Source organism: Epinephelus lanceolatus, chromosome 2 (assembly GCF_041903045.1).
Source record: "Epinephelus lanceolatus isolate andai-2023 chromosome 2, ASM4190304v1, whole genome shotgun sequence".
Taxonomy (NCBI): domain Eukaryota; kingdom Metazoa; phylum Chordata; class Actinopteri; order Perciformes; family Serranidae; genus Epinephelus; species Epinephelus lanceolatus.
The window spans coordinates 1971342-1990403 of NC_135735.1; the positions used below are offsets into that span (position 1 = coordinate 1971342).

Genomic DNA, 19062 nt, shown 5'->3' on the forward strand with positions numbered 1-19062 from the left:
GAGTCCACTATATAGGGTGTAATAATTGTGTAAAGTGTGTTATATTTTCTTCACCCCCCCATTTGTCCAGTTACTTAATTAATAGTAAGAAAAGGTCTAGAAATGACTGCAAAAGTAAATTTCTCATCACTTTAAAATAAAAAAAAAAATGTCAAGAAAATTTTGATTTTTCTTAAGATATTAATCCTTTGGTCGGATTGGTGAACAGAAAGTCATGTCAAGAGGTGGTTTACAGAATAAGTCAGAGCAGGTAAACTGAGGTACAATAAAAAATGTGATGTGTGTGTTGTCCACAGTCGTACTGTGGTGTGTGAGCCTCTCCACTGTCCTCAGTGTCTCTGTGTGTGTCCACTGTGTCCAGGGTGACGACTGCTCCATCAGCTGTCCTGCAGGCCTCTACGGGATCAACTGCACCTCCTCCTGCTCCTGCCACAATGAGATCTCCTGCTCGCACATCGAAGGCTCCTGTTTCTGCAGAGAAGGTTCTGTTCAGTGGTCCTGCGTCACACTGTCACACATCATTCATTCATTAATCTGAAATCTTGAACTCAGATCAGGTTTCCCTTACAGAAACAAAAACACAGTCAATCATAGATTTTGTGGAGGGAGTACTCAGATCATTTACTGAAGTTAAAGTAGCAATAAACGATGTAGAAATACTCCATTACATGCAGTCAGAACCATAAATAAAACCATGGTGAAAACTTTGGTGGAATTTGATGAGGAGCCACTCACTCTGCTTTTTGTGTGATTTCATGTATCAGGAGACTGTAGAGTAATCTGTAACTATATCTGTTCAACACAATCAGTGGAATAAAAACAGGTCTATGCCTGTCTGACAGGCAGCAGAGGAGGTCAGCACTGTGATGCAGTGGTTAGTGCTGTCATCTCACAGCATGAATGTTCTCCCCGTGTCAGCGTGGGTTTTTTTCTGGCTTCCTCCCACAGTCCAAAGACATGCAGATTCATTTTTGACTTTAAGTTACCCGTAGGCATGAATGTGAGTGTGAACGGTTGCTGTTATTGTCTGGCGACCTGTCCAGGGTGTGCACTGTCTCTCGCCCGGTGTCAGCCAGGATTCAGATCCAGCCCTTCTCCCCCAGCGACCCTGTGTGGTTACAGATGATGGATGTCGTGGAGTAAAAAGAATAAAGTGACAGGACGTGAGAACTCTCCAGTAAAGTACAAAAACCTCAAATTTTACTCAAGTACACAACTAACATACCTACAACACCTACAATGCCCTTTTCAGGCCCGTCTTCAGGTGTTCAGATGTTTTTTAAAAGTGATATTTTTCCCGTCCGTTTTAGAAAATAATTCTGTCCACACAACCTTTGTTTTACAAAATATCTCTGTAAACCCTAGAACGTACAACGACCCCAAGCACTCGACAATGTTATTAATTCTATGTAGTCTGTATTCACCTCATCACACAGAGACTTCCTGGAGATCTTGTCACGTTAATTCCTGTTCATTCAAGGGACGGAAGAGTTTACTCAAAGATACGAGTGATGCCCTAAATGAGCTGAAGTTTTCCCTCCGATCGTCACTGATAACGACCCCACCGTGGGAACCGTCCCTCCATCTGATGGTCGGACCTGTCCTGATCCAAAACTGTTGTTGTTGGTGGGTGCTGAGGTGGATGAGGTCATCCATGAAGTAGTGCAGCAACACTAAGTTTAAGTGTAAAACACTCATTAGACCAAACAGTGCCAACAAATCAAATCAATAGTCTGCTGTTATTGAATACTGATTAATGTGTCTGGTGCTCGTTATAGAAAGCAATAATGAACGTGTACAAAGTGACATCACATCATCATTTTTAAATGCTGTGTTTTACACGTTCACACAGATGAACAGTAACACGAGTTTTGACAAATCTGCACCCTAGAAGACATTTATTAAAAATCCCTGTTTTAGTGACCGAAAAGCTTTTCTTTATTGTAGTAGCACGCTAGGCTAACTGACTGGCTAACATCGCTATCAGAATAATTTAAAAAAAAAACAGTATGTTCTGTGAACAATATGACACAAGCTAGCTAACTGCAGGCTGAACACATGCTGTGATCATGAGGCGGGAGGTGAAGCTAACATCAGGGTAAGATGGGGGACGATAGCTCGGGGCTGTTTGCCCTAGTAATGGGACCTGATGTCTCTTTACAAGAGTTTCATTTTTGTGCTAGCACAACAAACTGGGCTACTCCACCAGTTTATTCCTCCCAACAGTGTGCTGGTTTATGAACCATTATCCTGCACACACTGAACTCATGTCCAAATATTTTTTAAATTTACAGTAAGTTGACTTTGCTCTTAAGGAGGGCGTCTCCTTCCACCTTACTCTTCTGTTAAGTAAACAGGAAGTGAACAGACGGGCAGTTTGTAGAACAGATGTTCATGACACATCATGATGAGAGAGGACTATTCAAAGCAAGGTCTCTCTTTTCACTGCGCTGCTTTCTGTCTGCTCCTGTATGTGAAGTGTTTCTTCACACTCGCCTCGGCCTCTTCAGTTTGTTTTGCTCTTTAACTCACACATTAACACATCAGATCCTCAAACAGGGATTATTGATTAATTTTTCACTATAAAATCTCCATAAAGCACAGAAATGTGTTTTATTTTTACAGTTTTGTGTTTCAGACCTGTCAGTCACAGTAACTGTGGTGTTTTGCAAACTGCAGCCATCTTTGTTCTCAGTCCCACAAACACGTCTGAGCTGCAGAGCTGCCTGAAAAACATCTTTTAAGATATGGAATATTTCATCATTTTAACCTTCATAACTCTTTGTTCGTCTTTCTTATTCTCTCCTTAAAAGCTCAAACGAGCAGTTGATGAATCCTTTAGTTGTAGACAAAAAAAAACGACCTGCAAATAAGATAATATTTCGAGCAAAGATGCCACATGTACCTCAGGTTTAGCTCTTTACTGTGAGTGTGAGGACTTCCTGCTTTGTACTTTGGGGGTTTTAACTCGTGTTCAGCAAATAAAACCTGCTGTATTGGCTCAGCTTTGAAGCTACAGTGATGACACAGGTGTCAGATTAAACTTGAGGACATAAGGCATCCATTGGTGCCAAACATGTTATGAACAGTTGGTCTGGCCTCAGGAAATTATGATTTTTTAGACCAAATTAATCATCGACTAGGTGAGAAAATCATGGTGAATCAATAGTTGCCGCCCTGTTTAAAAGTTTTTATGAGTAACTGTGAGATCATTTTTTTAATAACTGAATTTTTAGCAGTTTTAATTTTTTTTATTAGACTTCTGTCATTGAAGCATTTTAATTTCCATCTCTTCTCTAAACTCACCTGAGAAACTTCCTGACCATCCAGAAATGTAAAAGTACCCACCTTAACGATCTCCACAACTTTTCCATGTTCCATATTTTGTTCCCCACTTCACTTCCTTAATATCCCTCAATATCAGCATCCTTAAATATTTATGCGCCACTGAGGCTGGAGGGGAACACATGGGTAATTAAAGTGGAGAGACATCTGAGGCAGAGCGTGGGGCCAGGGGCCTGAGAGCTTTGGCTGGAACAAGTGGGTGTCTGTTTTCACCCTCTGAACCCTCATTTCCTTTTTCTTTCACAGCGACTGACGAGAAAACTCAGCGAGGAAAAGTTCAGCCTGATTAGAAAGAGTTATTGTCAAACATGTGTCTAGCAAACATCTGATTAACTGTACAGCTCAGTGTGTCATTAGTTATATTATTACTCTGATATTTACTATGTCTTCTTCCTGAAGAGGCAGAAGGAGTCGTGGGGTCGAGCTGGGCGGCATGTCAAAAGAATATTTGACAAATGTTTGTGTTGAAGAAAGGAATCAGGAGGCTCATGACTTCAACACAGTTTTTATGCTTCCACGTGGAAAATATAATTATCAAGCACAAATTATGACAAATGATATTAAAATAGAAAGAAAAACATTTTTTGGGAGTTGTCATAGATCACACACTATGCTGGAACAAAAGACACTCTCAACTTAGATGAATTCCGTATCTTTTATCATTCTTTCATACCTCCACACATGACTCACTGTGTGGAGGTTTGGGGGGAGAACATCACAAATCTAAGTGATCAGAATCATAAACAGACAAATAAATGATCCATAAACTAACAAATTTAGTGACCTTGTAGATTCTGAAATATCTTCACTGGCGTACAAAGCAAAGAGCAGCGTGTCAGCAGACTGAATCCAGAGGTTCTTTTTAAATCAGAGGACGTCAGAATGAGCTGCGAGGAAACTGTGTGATCACAAAAACAAAGAGCAGAACATTTGTGTAGAACAAAGATGTGTTTCAGTTTGTGGAGGCAAACTGTGGGACAGTTCAGAAACAGAAATGAAAGTGTGTGATACACACAGCAGATTTAAAAACTGATGTAAACACAAGATGATTAACAAATATAAAACTGTAGTATGAACACCAGCGTGGACATGAGATGTGTTGTTTGGGATATTTGGGCAGACAACAGGCCGATATGATGTAAATATATTTAGTTTTTGTCACCTTCTTAAATTGCTCTGTATAATTTAAACAAAAATAATAAATGTTTAAAGGGTAGGTTTAATAAGCTCAGTCTATAGCCGACACCTTTGGGTCCTGTTTTTGTTTTTTGTTTATCTTTTGTGTATTTGAGGTTTATAAGCTGGAAAATGACTGAAATAACCTTAACTAAAAAAAAAACAACAACAGCCATGGCCACAGGCGTTATGTTTTGGGGTTGTCTGTCGGTCTCATTCTCATGAACACAATATGTCAAATTTGGCACAAACATCGACTTTGACTCGACGATAAACTGACTAGATTTTGGTGCTCAAAGGTACGGGTCAGTGAGACCTTGCTTACATCTCATTCTTGTGAATGCAATATCTCAAGAAGACCTTGAGGGAATATTTTGTTAAATTTAACACAAACTCATCGATGAACTCATAGATTTGAGATAGATTAACACAGATTAACAGGGCCTTGAGGGAAATTCCTCAAATTTAGCAAAAACGTCCACTTAAACTCAGCAATGAAGAGTTTGGTAGTCAAAGGTCAGGATCACTGTGACCTGGTCCATCTCATCTCGTGAAAGTAATTTCTCAAGAACTACCTGAGGTACTTTTCTCAGATTTGGCACAAACATTGGCTTGGACTTAATGATGAACTGACTAGATTTTGGTGCTCAAAGGTCAAGGTCATTGTGTTCATTTAATTCTCGGAAGTATGATATCTTAAGAAGACCTTGAGGAACTTTTTTTTTTTCAAATGAAACACAAACGTCTGCTTGGACGCATCAATGAACGGATAGATTTTGAGGGTCAAAGGTCAGGTTTACTGTGACCTTGCTTACATCTCAGTCTGTGTGAACACAATATCTCAAGAAGGCCTTGAGGAAATTTCCCCAAATTTGACACAAACATCCACGTTGAGTCAGTGATGAACTGATTAGAGTTTGGTTGTCAAAGGTCACTGTGACCTGGTCCAGCTTATCTTGTGAGCATGATTTCTCAAGAACATCTTCAGGGAATTTCCTCAAATTTGGCACAAATGTCCTCTTGGACTCAACAATGAACTAGTAAGATTTTGGTGGCCCAAGGTCACTGTGACCTCAATTAACATGTTCTTGTCCATAACTGAAGAATCCATACACTAATTCTGACCAGACTTGACACAAATGTCTAACAGCATTACAACATTAACATACCACAGGGCAGTAAGTGTAGTTTATTTCTAATTCTAAGGATCAGTGTTTCGGTGCGTGTTGCCTTCTTCAGGATAAAGGCCAGTGATCATTGAGATAGATGCTGTACAGGACAGGTGTTTAAAAAGATTTGTAGTTCAACACCTCCAACAATAACATACCCTAAGACTTATTTACATTTTAAATCCTTTATTAGACAGCACACAGTTCAGAGATGACAGGAAATAAAAGGAAAGAACTGGGATTGATATGCAACAAACACCCCCGGCCTGTTGTGATGTAGTCCGCTGGACCCAAACGCAGGACACTGACTCAGAAGTCGGTAAAAGATTTATTGTGAGACCCCAGAGAAAGGAGGTGGAGTGGAGAGAAGATGATGGCTGGCTGAGGCAGAGGGCAGAGGGGTGATGGTGAAGACAGACATGTCAGGACGTACGGACAAGGGTGAGTGGCGTGGGCAGGCTGAGGAGGCTCCAGGGGTTAGCTGGCAAACAGGCAGATGATTCTGGGACTCGGGGGGAAACAGTTAACGTCAGGCAAGGAAAAACACCAGTAAGGTCACTGAATGAACTCGGGAGAGGCCTGAGATTTAGACTAGCACTGTAGCTGAGTCAACAATCTGACATGGAGACGGAGAAGAGCCGGGGCTGATATACTGGAGCGGTGATGAGCTGATAGCAGGCAGGTATTTTGGAAGAGCAGGGAGACAGAGACAGAGAGGAGATGAGCTGATTGACGGCAGGCGTGTAGGCTGGGAGGCACCAGAGCAGTCAGAGAAACAGACACTCGTGCACAGTGAAGTGGAGCCACAGTCCCAGCTGGACGAGGACATCTAACTGGCCTACTGTCCTTGTCCCAGTATACAAGCATGAGAGGAGAATCAATTTATTGAGCCAAGTATGTGCGACTCCTCTACGATAGGTGGAGATATGCCCCCTTTCAGCTTGTTAGTATTGGACCTTTTTCCTGTTGACCTATTACGTCACAGACCAAACAATGGACAAACAAGTTAGCTACGGTTAGCTAGCAGCTGACTGCTACCATGGTGGACAACTTTACAGCTCTGTACATTTGGTCCGTCCAAAAAGTCACGGCTCTGGATGTAGATTTCTCCATGTTGTTACTGGCTTCTTCTTCTCTTACACATTTAATGCTATTGGACTTCCGGGTCAAAGCCCGGGGCGGAAACTGTGGAGCATGCTCAGAGCGCCTGTGTATGTACAGGAACTGAAGTTTTCTTTAAGGATAATTTGAGTTTTCTGCAACTTGAGTCAAATGTTCATAGTTTCAGTCTGATTGACATTTATAACAATGTATGAACCAAGTGAACTGCTGAGATGTGAGAATTTTACATTACATTTAATTAGCTGACATTTTTATCCAGAGTGACTCATATCAAGAACATTCAACAGCAAATGGCCAGAATAAAATCTGCTGAAGTGCTTCAAGTTCAACATTTAGAAACAAAAACAGATACAGAGTTGGTTTTATTTTTGGGCCGCGGTGCAGAATGACGTGATGAGTTTCAGTCAGTCAGCAGGATGTGTGTCTGCTGTCTTGATGTCAAAGGGGAGCTCGTTCCACCGCTGTGGAGCCACGACAGCAAAGAGTCATGACTCTGTTGAGCCCCCATCATAGTGAGGGAGCAGAGATATGGGCTGGGGGACAACATTGTCCAGTGATTACTGAATTGACTGAAGAAATTACTGGAAAGTTTTAAATCATCAGTTCAAATCAGGACTAAAAAAATACTACTTTAGTGAAATATTGGTCAAATAGTGAGCAGATCTGAAATTGTGTAAAAAGTATCTGGTGATCAGCTCTCAGTTTTCCAGTCAAACACAATTCATGTAATCTAAGACTCCAGTGTGCAGAAATAATTTTTGGAACATGGATATGTTTGTCACCTATATACGCTGAGGCCTCTGCAGTGACCCAGGTTCAACTCTGACCTGTGGCCCCTTGCTGCGTGTCACCCCCCTCTATCTCCCACCTTTCCTGCCCATCTTAAGCTGTACTGTCAATAAAAAGGGAAATTGTCCTCCAATGAATGAGAAGAGAAAAGTTAAGTCAAACATTGACTGAAGAAATATTACTTTAATCAAATATCGGTCAAATTATGTGCAGAGCTGAAACAGTGTGAAGAGTATACAGCTGTCAACTCTCAGTTTTCCAGTTAAACCCAATTTATGTTTCACAAGACTGTTTATAAACCCAGTGTGCAGAAATAATTTTGAAAAATGGCGATGTTTTGTGCGCCCGTATAAGTGGAGGCCCTTTGCTGCATGTCATCCCCTCCCTCTCTCCTAGCCCTCCGTCCATCTTAAGCTGTAAATGCCCCCAAAAAATATTTTAAAGAATGGCAATGTGTCTTTTTCCCTCATCAAAATTTAGTGTAACGTTGGAGCGTTATTTGGCCCTCTTTCCAACAAGATAGCATAACATGTTTGGCACCAATGGATGCCTTATGTCCTCCAGTTTAATCTGACACCTGTGTCATCACTGTAGCTTCAAAGCTGAGCCAATACAGCAGGTTTTATTTGCTCAAACTACTCTGCCTCACTTCTCACCTGCAGCTCTGCCCATCATGCCTGATGCTTTTTAACATTGTTTTTGTCAGACATGTGTCCGTCACCTCTCTGCTCCTTTTATTTTCTTGTTCTCTCTGTAGCCAGGCATTTCTTTTAGGAGCTCCTAATTTTGGGTGAAGCACTTTGGCTTAACTGATCAGACTGCAATCAGCCTCATGTTTGTATCATGTTTGGTGTATATCTGCACCATTTCACAATACCTGCAGGGAGCTGTAGCATCAGATGTCACGTTGAAATGTGTTTTAATTGTATATAAAGATGATCTCTTGGCCTTGGACCGGGATCATCTGTACCCTTTGACCCCCTCATGACGGTGGGCCTTGCAGTATCAGAATGTAGTGAACAGGCTGGGTGTATGATTTAAATACCACTATGCACAAGTCAAACTGGTCCAGAAACATGACCAACTAGACGAACAGGTTTTAAACAAACCTCCAGTTTAACAAATTTATGCAGAGAAGACAAAAAGGTGAACAGTATGATTATCACTCAAACAGTCCCAGGCCACAGACTGACTTGTTGCAGTTGTGTGTCGACCCAATCGCCAAAAAAATGTTGGCATTGTACATTTCTGCAAAACACAGATATGTTATGTTTGTACATTATTATGTTGCTGATATTTTGATTTTTCATGTTTCAACATGTGTCTGTGTTTAGGCACAAAAACACTTGGTTATGGTGAGGAAAAGATGTTTGCCTTAAAATACCTGGTTTTGAGGGCACAATCCTGGCAGGAAAAATATCAACATGTCTCTGACAAACACCCTCGTTTGGTGGCTAAAAGCTGCAGGAAGCACAGCGATGACTCACCAGATCACAGCTGGTTTTGTTGTTTGTCTGTGTTAAACAGCTCAGATACTTCGAAACTTTAGAAACATTCACATGATATGTATGCAATATACAACGTATTATAAACATACGATGCCAACATTTTCTTCTGAGCTGTTTGTACACAGATTACCTTTGCAAATAGAAACAGGGATTATTGAAAACATTTCACGTATATACACTTTCAGTTTTCGCTCAAAAACATGGTTTACAACTAGTTTACAGCCTGTCGAAGGCTTTGACTCTTCATGAACAGCTCTTACGATTTATATGTGGTACTGTCACTGTGTTTCCTGATCTCAGTCAGTGCTTTGTGAAGTGCTTTATAATAACTGATGGGAAAATGATGAAAAACCAGAGTTACCAGATGCTTCACAGGTGCATATGAAATACAACAGACTCTAATGAAGAGCGGTGGAATTGGGGTGTCGGTAGCGTAGTGGATAGTGCCGGCGCCCCATGTACAGAGGCGATACCTCGCTGCAGCGGTCGCAGGTTCAATTCCAGCTTGCAACCATTTGCTGCGTGTCACCCCCCCTGCTCTCTCTCTCTCACCCCATTTCACTCTGTCCTGTTCATTAAAGGCAAAAAGCCCAAAAAAATAATCTTAAAAAAAGAGCGGTGGAATGATGGTTCTTCGCTGCGTGTCTGTGTCTGTGTCCAGGCTGGCAGGGTGTGGACTGCTCCATCCCATGCTCCAGTGGTGCTTGGGGACTGGGCTGCAATCAGACGTGTCAGTGCGCCAACGGGGCGGCCTGCGACCCCGTCAACGGTACCTGCACCTGCTCTCCAGGCTGGAGGGACGAGTACTGCGACGTACCGTGTGCTGTAAGTGCTCACAGCCCTCACTGGGTCTTATGACTTGAATAAAAAGATGCAGCATAAAGGGTTTAGAAATGAGTTTGGATTAATCTACGTTAATAAATACTACTTCTGTCTGTTTATAGTTGTGTCATTTAAAGACAGTTTGTGTTGAAGTGCACTGATGTAATGTTGTGTGTTGTTAGGAGGGATGGTACGGGCTGGACTGCAGAGAGAGATGTGACTGTGTCAACGCCAACGGCTGTGATCCAGTGACGGGCTTCTGTCGCTGTCTTGCAGGTTGGACAGGTGAGTGATGCAGACGCTGTTTTGACTGATACGCGCTGTGAGCGTCAAAGTTCAGGCTCCAACATGAACGAAGGTCCAAATGACAGACAGACAGGCTCAGAGGGTTGAGGAGCAGTGCCTGGTTGCATAAAACTACTTAGACGAAGGTTTCCCTTAAATTCTTATCCAAGGATGCCTCAGATAAAAACAGTTGCATAAAGTTACCATAACGATTTCCTTCAGATGATGCTGTTAGTGTTCCCTTATGCTTTGTGAGAAGATCCTCAGTAACCTTTTACCGTCAGAACATTTTAAGGGACCGACACCTGTCTCTTAAAAGTGAAATAATCTGTGGATCAAAAGACAATAGCTGAATTTATGGTGACTGAAGAAGAGGACAAACCAAGACACATTTTCTGGACAGGGAAAACCAACTGGACACTCTGAGTGATGTGCAGATTGTTAAATGGTTCATGTGGTCAGTCTGTCTTTAAAATCTCTACAAAACTTTGACCAAACCTTCAGCCCCAAACTAGTATTGTACATTATTCATTTAGTTTTATACATCAGCAGGTATAAAAGGAGTAAACTGCATTATTAAGCTTTTGATTTCCTGGTCCATCTGCGTCCCAACCCTCACCTATGGTCATGAGCTCTGGGTAGTGACCCAAAGAATGAGATCGTGGACACAAGCGGCTGAAATGAGTTTCCTCTGTAGGGTGTCTGGGCTCAGCCTTAGAGATAGGGGGAGGAGTCAGACATCTGGAGGGAGCTCGGAGTAGAGCCGCTGCTCCTTCATGTTGAGGTGGTTCAACATCTGATCAGGATCCTCCTGGGCGCCTCCTGTTAGAGGTGCTCTTGGCATGTCCAACTGCCTTTTCTAATCTTTTCTGATCAGGTCTGGTAGGCCCCAGACACAGAACAGACTGGAGGGATGATATATCTCATCTGGTCTGGGAACGTCTTGGGATCCCCGGGTGGAGCTGGAGGGCGTCAGAGGGGAGAGGGACGTCTTGAATGCTTTGCTCAGCCTGCTGCCCCTGAGCCCCAGATAAGCGATTGAAAATGGATGGATGGATGTCGTTAAGGCAGAAGAGCATTAACTTTACCTGGGATACATTAGATTTATTCACGTTACATGGAGCTAAAATTACATGTTCGCATAAAACAGTTCATAGGATATCCTACAAATGTGCGCCCCATGAATCACATCACGTCCTTAACACACAGTTACACAGTTAACGTAAAGTAAGTTAGGAAAAGAAACATGATGAGGACTTAAAGATGACTGAGTTCACTCAAAGTTCACGCAGATCTGAACACGTGACTCCAGGGGAAAGTCCTGGGCCAAAGTCCTTTTTGTGACCCATCCGCCACCCCAACCTGCCTCCTGACAAATGGTGCTCAGCACTGCTTCCTTGTTTACTGCCGTCAGCACATTGGTCACGTGATCACAACCTTTCAAAATACATGGCATATTTATGAATTTGGGTATCAGTGCTTTTTGTAAGAAAACATACAAAACATTTGTGAGAGCAGCCTGTTTGTTTCTCCATTGCACCTGTTGTCACTTTGATTTGCACCACAGCAGCTGAAACTGATTCACAACACATGACTGATCTCCCTGACGTTTAACTGACTTCCTGTTAGACTGTGACCATTAAGTGTTCCCTTCGGTTTTTTAGCAGTGTAAAAGAGACTTGAGTAAAACTGCTGACAGGACACCTCCACCTGCAAACAAGCTCAGTCATGACTCTTTCTATTGTTTTTGATCTATTTATATTTTTAAAACTTTCCTGGAGCCAAGAAGAGCGATTTATTTATCCATGACATTATCACCATGTGAAGTCGATAAGCTGAGTGAGAACTTGTGGGCGGAGCCAGTCAGAGAAACACTACTATTCAGTTGGCCACAAACCTGGCAGCTAGAAACAATTTTTTGGCGTGTGCGCTAGGTGAGCAACTCTGTTGGAACGAAAAGGAGCCACCTTGGGATCAGGTGTAGGTATTATTATACATCTATATATTGCTGTCAAACGTTAAAGGAAGTTGATGAAAGTGAAGCGTAACTGAAGTGCACATGTGCTGTGTTATGACTAACATGAACGCAGTAGTACAAACATGTTGGTAAGGACACAACCTGACAGACTTGATGCAAAGTTCCAAAATGAACCCCTCAGTTTGGGGAACATTTGGCACAGAGACAGATCAAGTTAAAACTTTAGGTGGTTCAAGTGACGAGGCTCAGGTATGTGAAAGAGCGGAGCAGACACACATGTAGGGAGGAGGAAACAGAGTCTGAGGCTGAAGTGACGCCGGCGACACCACGACAACAATGGAGGCAACAAATCAATACGACACACGAAGCATTCAAAGCTTTAATTGTAAAACTGATGGAGATTCATGGCTGGATGAGTTTGACAGCTTCACGAGAGGATGAAGCACCTTTTAACACTTTGCTCTCAGACTGTCTTTTTTCAAACAGTAAATCAATATCCTCAGCTGTGACACTGCTGCTCTCTCCCTGAACCTTTGTTTACTTTAATAATGTTCACGTTGTAGCTCTGCTTCTGCTGCCCGTTAATTGTCAATCAGTCGTGATGAGCAATGATCGATATGAGAGCTGATGAATGTGGAGAGGGGCGTTTTAATTCACTGCCAGAGGGACTGGTAATAAATTGGCATTGGGAAGGACTTTGATATATTGATGAATATTTGGATCAAAGTTTAGAAGTTAAACGTGACTGAATGAATCTGGTCTGAAGAAGTAAAGAAACATAAAGTGTTTCTGCAGGTCGATGTGATTACACTTGAGCTGATAAGTGAATGATAATTAGTCCTGTGAGATAACACAAGTGTTCTCATGCAGCTGAAATAAAATACTGTGTGTACCAGCTCCTCTAATGCAGCCTCACATTCTGCTGAAGACGTCTCCTGTGATGCATTTTGTTCCCAGTGGGGAAAAAAAACAAACAATTTGCACTGTAATTGCTTTTTACTCAAATGTACCTCTATAAGCAGAGAGACAAGGAAACATAATGAATTAACTCTGTCTCGTTGACCTCACTGAGCTGTCTCTCTGTTGGAGCGTCCCCTTCAAAAATGATCTAATACGCCACCGAGGCAGAGACACACACAGAGCCCTCAGACTGTGCTGCCAGGCGTTCAGACCGAACACAGCACTGCGTAGAAGTGGAGTTTGTGCCAAAGAAACAGATGGTAACGGCACTGAATGTTAAAGCTTTTGGGTGGTGGATGGATGTGTATCCAGTGTCATGTTTCCACCTGAACAAGAAAGCCCTAATCAGAGGTGCTGTTGACGGAGCCTCTCACAGAGTGGAGGATGGGAGAGTTACAGAATGTAAAGGTGCAACAGACACTTTCAGGATGAAGGAATTTGACAGGGAGACTCAGGAAAAGTTTGAGACTAAGTCCGTCATGCTTCACTTTGATTTGGAGTACTTAGCAGATACAGTGTGTTTGGATCATGTATCATATCCTGTCAGGCAGTTTGTCCCCAAAACACATCAGTGTAAGAGCTGTTGGAAGTTTGGTCAGAGTTTGTTTGTGTGTAGGAGGGACTCTGAGACGTGGTAAATGTGGAGAGAATGAATGAGAAGGAAGCTGTGTGAAAGAAGAGGAGTGTGTTCTTTGCAGAGGCGATGATGCAGCATGGGAGGATACCTGTCCAAAGAGAGGCAGAAATAATCAGAGCCAGAACCAAGGAAAGAAATAAGCATGAGGAACAAGTTAAGATGAGATATGTAAGACAGGAAACATTAAACCCAGCAGCAGATAGCAGCTCGCCATGGAGGCAAAGCTGAAGTGCTAAAAGAAATGTGTGGGATTCCAGCAAAGAGGAAAACCTTGTGAAGCCTTGTGATGTGTCCTCCAGCTCTGACCATGATCGTGTAAAGAAGCAAGCAGAGAAGTTATTGTCTGTTTCCTGCCCAGGGACGACAGATGAACATTAACTTATAGCTACCTCTGGTGCGGCGGAGTAGCTGTGCACTGTCCCTGTTAAATAAGTTAAATAAATAAAATAAGAACGAAGCATGGAAGGAAACAGAGGCGGAGTTACAGCTGCCAGGTGAGACACCTAGCAGCTAGCACACACACACACACACACACACACACACACACCGCAGTATTTAGTGCCCACAAAACTCTAGGTTATTTTCAGACAATATAATTTTTTTTCCCGGATAATTTATTAATATTTTGTAGACATTTTATCAACTTTTTTTTCAGACATTTTATTAACATCTCTTTGGTCATTTTATTATTATTATTATTATTATCGATAAGTATTTCATGGACATTTTATCAAGTTTTTTTTTTTTTGATGTGTTATTACTATTTTTTAAGACATTTTAATAATATTTTTCTGACATGTTTTCAGACATTTTATTACTTTTTTCTGACATTTTGATAGTAGTTTTCGGACAATTTATCAACATTTTTTGAATATTTTATTAATATTTTTCGGACATTTTTTCAACATCTTTTTTGACATTTTATTAATATGTAGTGAACATTTTACCAATGTTTTTTTTTTTTTTTTTTTTTTACATTTTATTAGTATTTTTTCTGACTTTTTATTAAAATCTTTTTGGACATTTTATTAATATTTAGCAAACATTTTTCCTTTTTTTTTGTTTTTGTTTTTAGTACTATTTTTTCTGACATTTTATTAATATATTTTAGACATTTTATCAACTTTTTTTTCCGGACATTTTTTTGGACATTTTATTAATATTAAGCAAACATTTTACCAATGTTTTTTTTTTTATTATTTTTTTACATTTTATTACTATTTTTTCTGACATTTTATTGATATTGTGCATGTGACTAATTTTATTAATGATAATAACAATTGTATTAATGTTGTTAATTAACCTATGTTGAGCTTCACAGTTGGAGAAGTAATAACCTGTACACCATCCTTGTGCACTCAGTATGTGAAGCTATTGCATCGTACATCGTCAGCCTCAGTTTGGCAGTGTCAGTGCATGTCAGTGGGTTAATACGTTTATGGACCACAGCTGTGAACTAATACTGTCAAATATATCTACTCTCTTCTAATCTGATTACTACTGTATAATGTTAACAGAGTTATCATTAAAAAAACACTATGCAGACTGTGATATAAGGAGCCTCTAATGACACAACTGAAAAAGGAACAAAGAGAAAGAAAAATGTTTTGGATAATATCATATGTTCTCCTCAGTCACTTCAGTTTAACACTGCTGCCTCTGTGGGACGATAGTGTGCATCAGCTCCACTGTCACAACCAGGAGAACTTAGGTTTTACAAACTTAATGTGTCTCTGAGTAAAACTGAATCATGTCCCAGCACACACTCACACTCACACACACACACACACACACACACACACACACACACACACACGTGTTCATGACGTGTAAAATCTACAGTAACGTTAAAGTGTCCTCAGTTGTCTGAGATCTTTTCTTAAAGCCGTTCAGTGTTTGAGCATCATGAACTGAGCTCGGTCAGAAACACTCATCTTAGCGTGAAGTCAGATTTTTTAATTTTCTCTCAGTGCTGCTGCCACTCAGCAGATGACCACTAGGTGTTAGCTTCACACTGCGCTGCCTAAACTTTTATTGTACTGCTACAAGAATTTATATTTGTCATTCTTCATGTCTATCCACGCCTCCTCGTCTTCCTCCTCCTCGTCATCCTCCTCCTCCTCTTGTTTAACTTCACATGTCAACGAACAGAGCTTCTGATTTTCACCCAGAGGTAGTTTATTAATTGAGTTATAATGGCCGCCTGTGCCCCACTCTCATATTCTCTCATATTCTGTGTCGAAGGAAGTCTCTAATGAGCCGCAGAGAGGAGGAGGAAGAGGAAGAGGAGGAGGAGGAGGAGGAGGAGGGAGACATACTGTATCTGCTCATACACTATTCTTACTCTGTCTGTCTGTCCTGCCTGCTGTCCTCTGTCAGTTTCTATATTTAGATGTGTGTGTGTGTGTGTGTGTGTGTGTGCGGGGGGGGGGCGGCTGCGTCTAACTAAGAATTAATGTAATGTGGGTCTCTCGGGCGCTGCAGTCTCCAGACTGTCCCCTATGAGCACCGAGGGCTCTGATCCGTTCAGCAAGCCAGCTTTTGTGTAGACAGACTGCTGCCTCTCAGGACACACACACACACACACACACACACACACAGACACATGCAAGACTGATGAAAGAAGGAGACACTTCAGCGGATGATTAAAGGGCAAAAAGTCTCGGGCAGAATTTTTGTAAATTTAGGTTTTTTCCTTAAATGTTTGTTCGTACCAACTTCATTTATACGAACGTGTTCAGACACAGTTTACACAGTTTAGAGAACACTTCAGGTTCACAGAGGAGGAAACTGATAAAGCTGATTCTGGATCAGCTGTGTTTTAAAGTTAATGTCATTGATTAATTGGCTTGTACAGCCCGACAGTTCAGGTGTGTAAACCTCAATTCACTCACTCAACTTCAACTTTTCAGAAACAGCTTCACTCAAAACTTTTAGTTTAGTACAAAACAGTAACACAAAAGTTTTGAGTTCACCAGACCAGTGTTGGGTCGTTACTCTAAAAATGTAATATATTACTCATTACTCTTTTCAAAAGTAATTAAGTTATTTTTCTTATTATTCCCTGCCAGCAGTAATTCGTTACACTACTCGTTATATTAATTTTCTCTCTCCCCAAACTTCAGATGTGTGCCTCTTTATGAATGTCAGATTAATCACTGGTGGGTGCAGCTGAGGCTCAATCGCTTCTTTATTTACCTGGTGGTCTTCAGTTTCCTGTGACCTGTATTTTCCCAAATATCTGTCTGAAAGTCGTAGAGTCACTCGTACATCAGTTTTTGCTGTCAAAGTATTTAAAACATTTCAGTTCCAATGGATGTTGTCAGATGTGTCGTAGTAAAGCTGCTGGATGTTGGACACAGTTGTCCCCCTGTCCTCGACCACCCAAACTGGTCTGCAGTCCATTCTGTGAGGGAGTTAGTGAGTCGGTCACAGGTAGACTGACTCAGTCTGAACACCTGGTCCAGTGTGGCGTGATGAGGCTGGCTGCTGGCGTTAGCATCAGAGGCTGTGCTAGCTCTGACCTCCTGGATCGCTGCTAGATGCTTTGTGTTGAGGTGATATTTCAGACTGAAGTTCACCATGGTACGAACAGGGGCGTAGCCATCATTTCAGAAGTGAGGGGGACAAATTCTTCAGAGGTCTATTGAGTGATTTATCATCCTCTCGCATTCAATTGCACCTCTCCTTAGCAGCTAAAGAACCACATAACCACAAACAGCCCACAGTACAGCACCAGGGGACCGACTTTAGTTCTTTAAAATTACATATTATCAAATTCTAAAGTTTTAGCTGCCAAACTCTGGTTGAGTTGACACAGAATGACCCTTGAGCACCTACAGGGTAAGTAGCCAGATAACTAAGTGCCAAATACCTGCCTGGTTTCTCCCTGTCCCTCTTCTATGTATTGCAATAATATAGATAATAAATGTGCAAAGCAAAATTCATGAATAGAATTAAGAATAGTAGTGGTGACATAGCTGTGGAAATTAATCGCACAGTCACTTTTATGCTCTAGATATTTTCTCTCAGCCAGTTATAATCTCTCCTCACCTATGAGGACCCTGCATGATCATCCTTGCTGGCCTCTGGTCCACTGTCTCCTCCCTGACCCTGCTCTTTCTATTGTGGCAATAAAGATTAAAAAAATATGTGCAAAGCAATAGTGAGCACAAGTTCTGTGTGGAAATTAAGGAGGAGTGGGTTTATTCCTAGCATGAAACTAGCTAGCAAGGTATTTAACATAGGTAACAATAACATTAGTGTTCTTGTTAACTAGCTTAACTTGATATATTGGCATCTATTAATCAGTCACCATTTAGCGAACATTATCTACATGCAACAGCATCACTCAACTTACATGGTTTGTTTGGAAGAAACTGGCACAGACACGGGAAGTGCGGGGGACATGTCCCACGTGTACCCCGCGTCCACTATGCCCATGGATGTTGTTTAAATGTAAATGTTCCATTCACGGGGCCGAGCAGCGTCGTCTCATCTGCCTCCATCATGTGACAAAAACACTGTGGCCTTTAATGACGCACCGGGTCAAAGGGCACCACGGAACAAGATTAATCAGTGTTAATTTTTTTAACACATTATCAAGTTATTAAATTAGCATGTTATTCTGACAGCTCTAGTTATTGTCAAAGGTCTTGTGACTCTGTGACATAGAGCTGATTATTTGGTGACGTACCTGAAGAAATCTAAATAAGTCACTATTATTTAACCCATGTCGTCTTTTCGTTGTCGAAAAAGGTCTGATATGAGGAGAGGCCCTGATTCCCTTTCAGCTCGCGTGCAGTTTGTTTGGGGGTGAAATGTCGGTCACCAATTCAGAGTCTTAATTTCATCAAACAAACCACTTTTATTAATGACATTAAACCATGTTTTCAGGGACAAATGAATCCATTCATTACCTGTTTATATTACATTTTTAATTAGTCTTTTATCCCCTAATGTGTCTGAATTGGAACAGCATGTGTTCTCTTCAGTTTCTCTCCGTCTCGTCTGGTGATCACAATCACTCCAACAAAACAACATCTTCACTGGGCTGATAGATAACAGTCCTTCAGACAGGAGAGTGCAGGTCCTTTATTGTTCTTCACCAACTGAAGCCTTTGAAATTGTATCCTTGTTTTTTTTTTTTTCCCTCACCAAATGTACCTTAATATTAATTTATCCCATTTGTTGAATTGTTTATCGGTTATTTCAGCTGGAAGAGTCTGAAACAAGTTTAACACCCGAGGCAAGATATTAATTTTTACTGAC

The 19062-nt window shown here is 41.3% G+C and overlaps 1 protein-coding gene across 2 annotated transcripts in view; it reads left to right on the forward strand.

Annotated features, from left to right (window-relative positions):
• LOC117259401 (multiple epidermal growth factor-like domains protein 11) overlaps positions 1-19062 on the forward strand; it is a 221351-nt gene that overhangs the window by 166741 nt on the left and 35548 nt on the right. For both annotated transcript variants that reach the window (XM_078173119.1, XM_078173121.1), the window contains exons 12-14: positions 362-482; positions 9771-9934; positions 10114-10216. In XM_078173119.1, coding sequence (XP_078029245.1) covers positions 362-482; positions 9771-9934; positions 10114-10216 — 388 coding nt within the window. The remainder of the gene's footprint in view (positions 1-361; positions 483-9770; positions 9935-10113; positions 10217-19062) is intronic.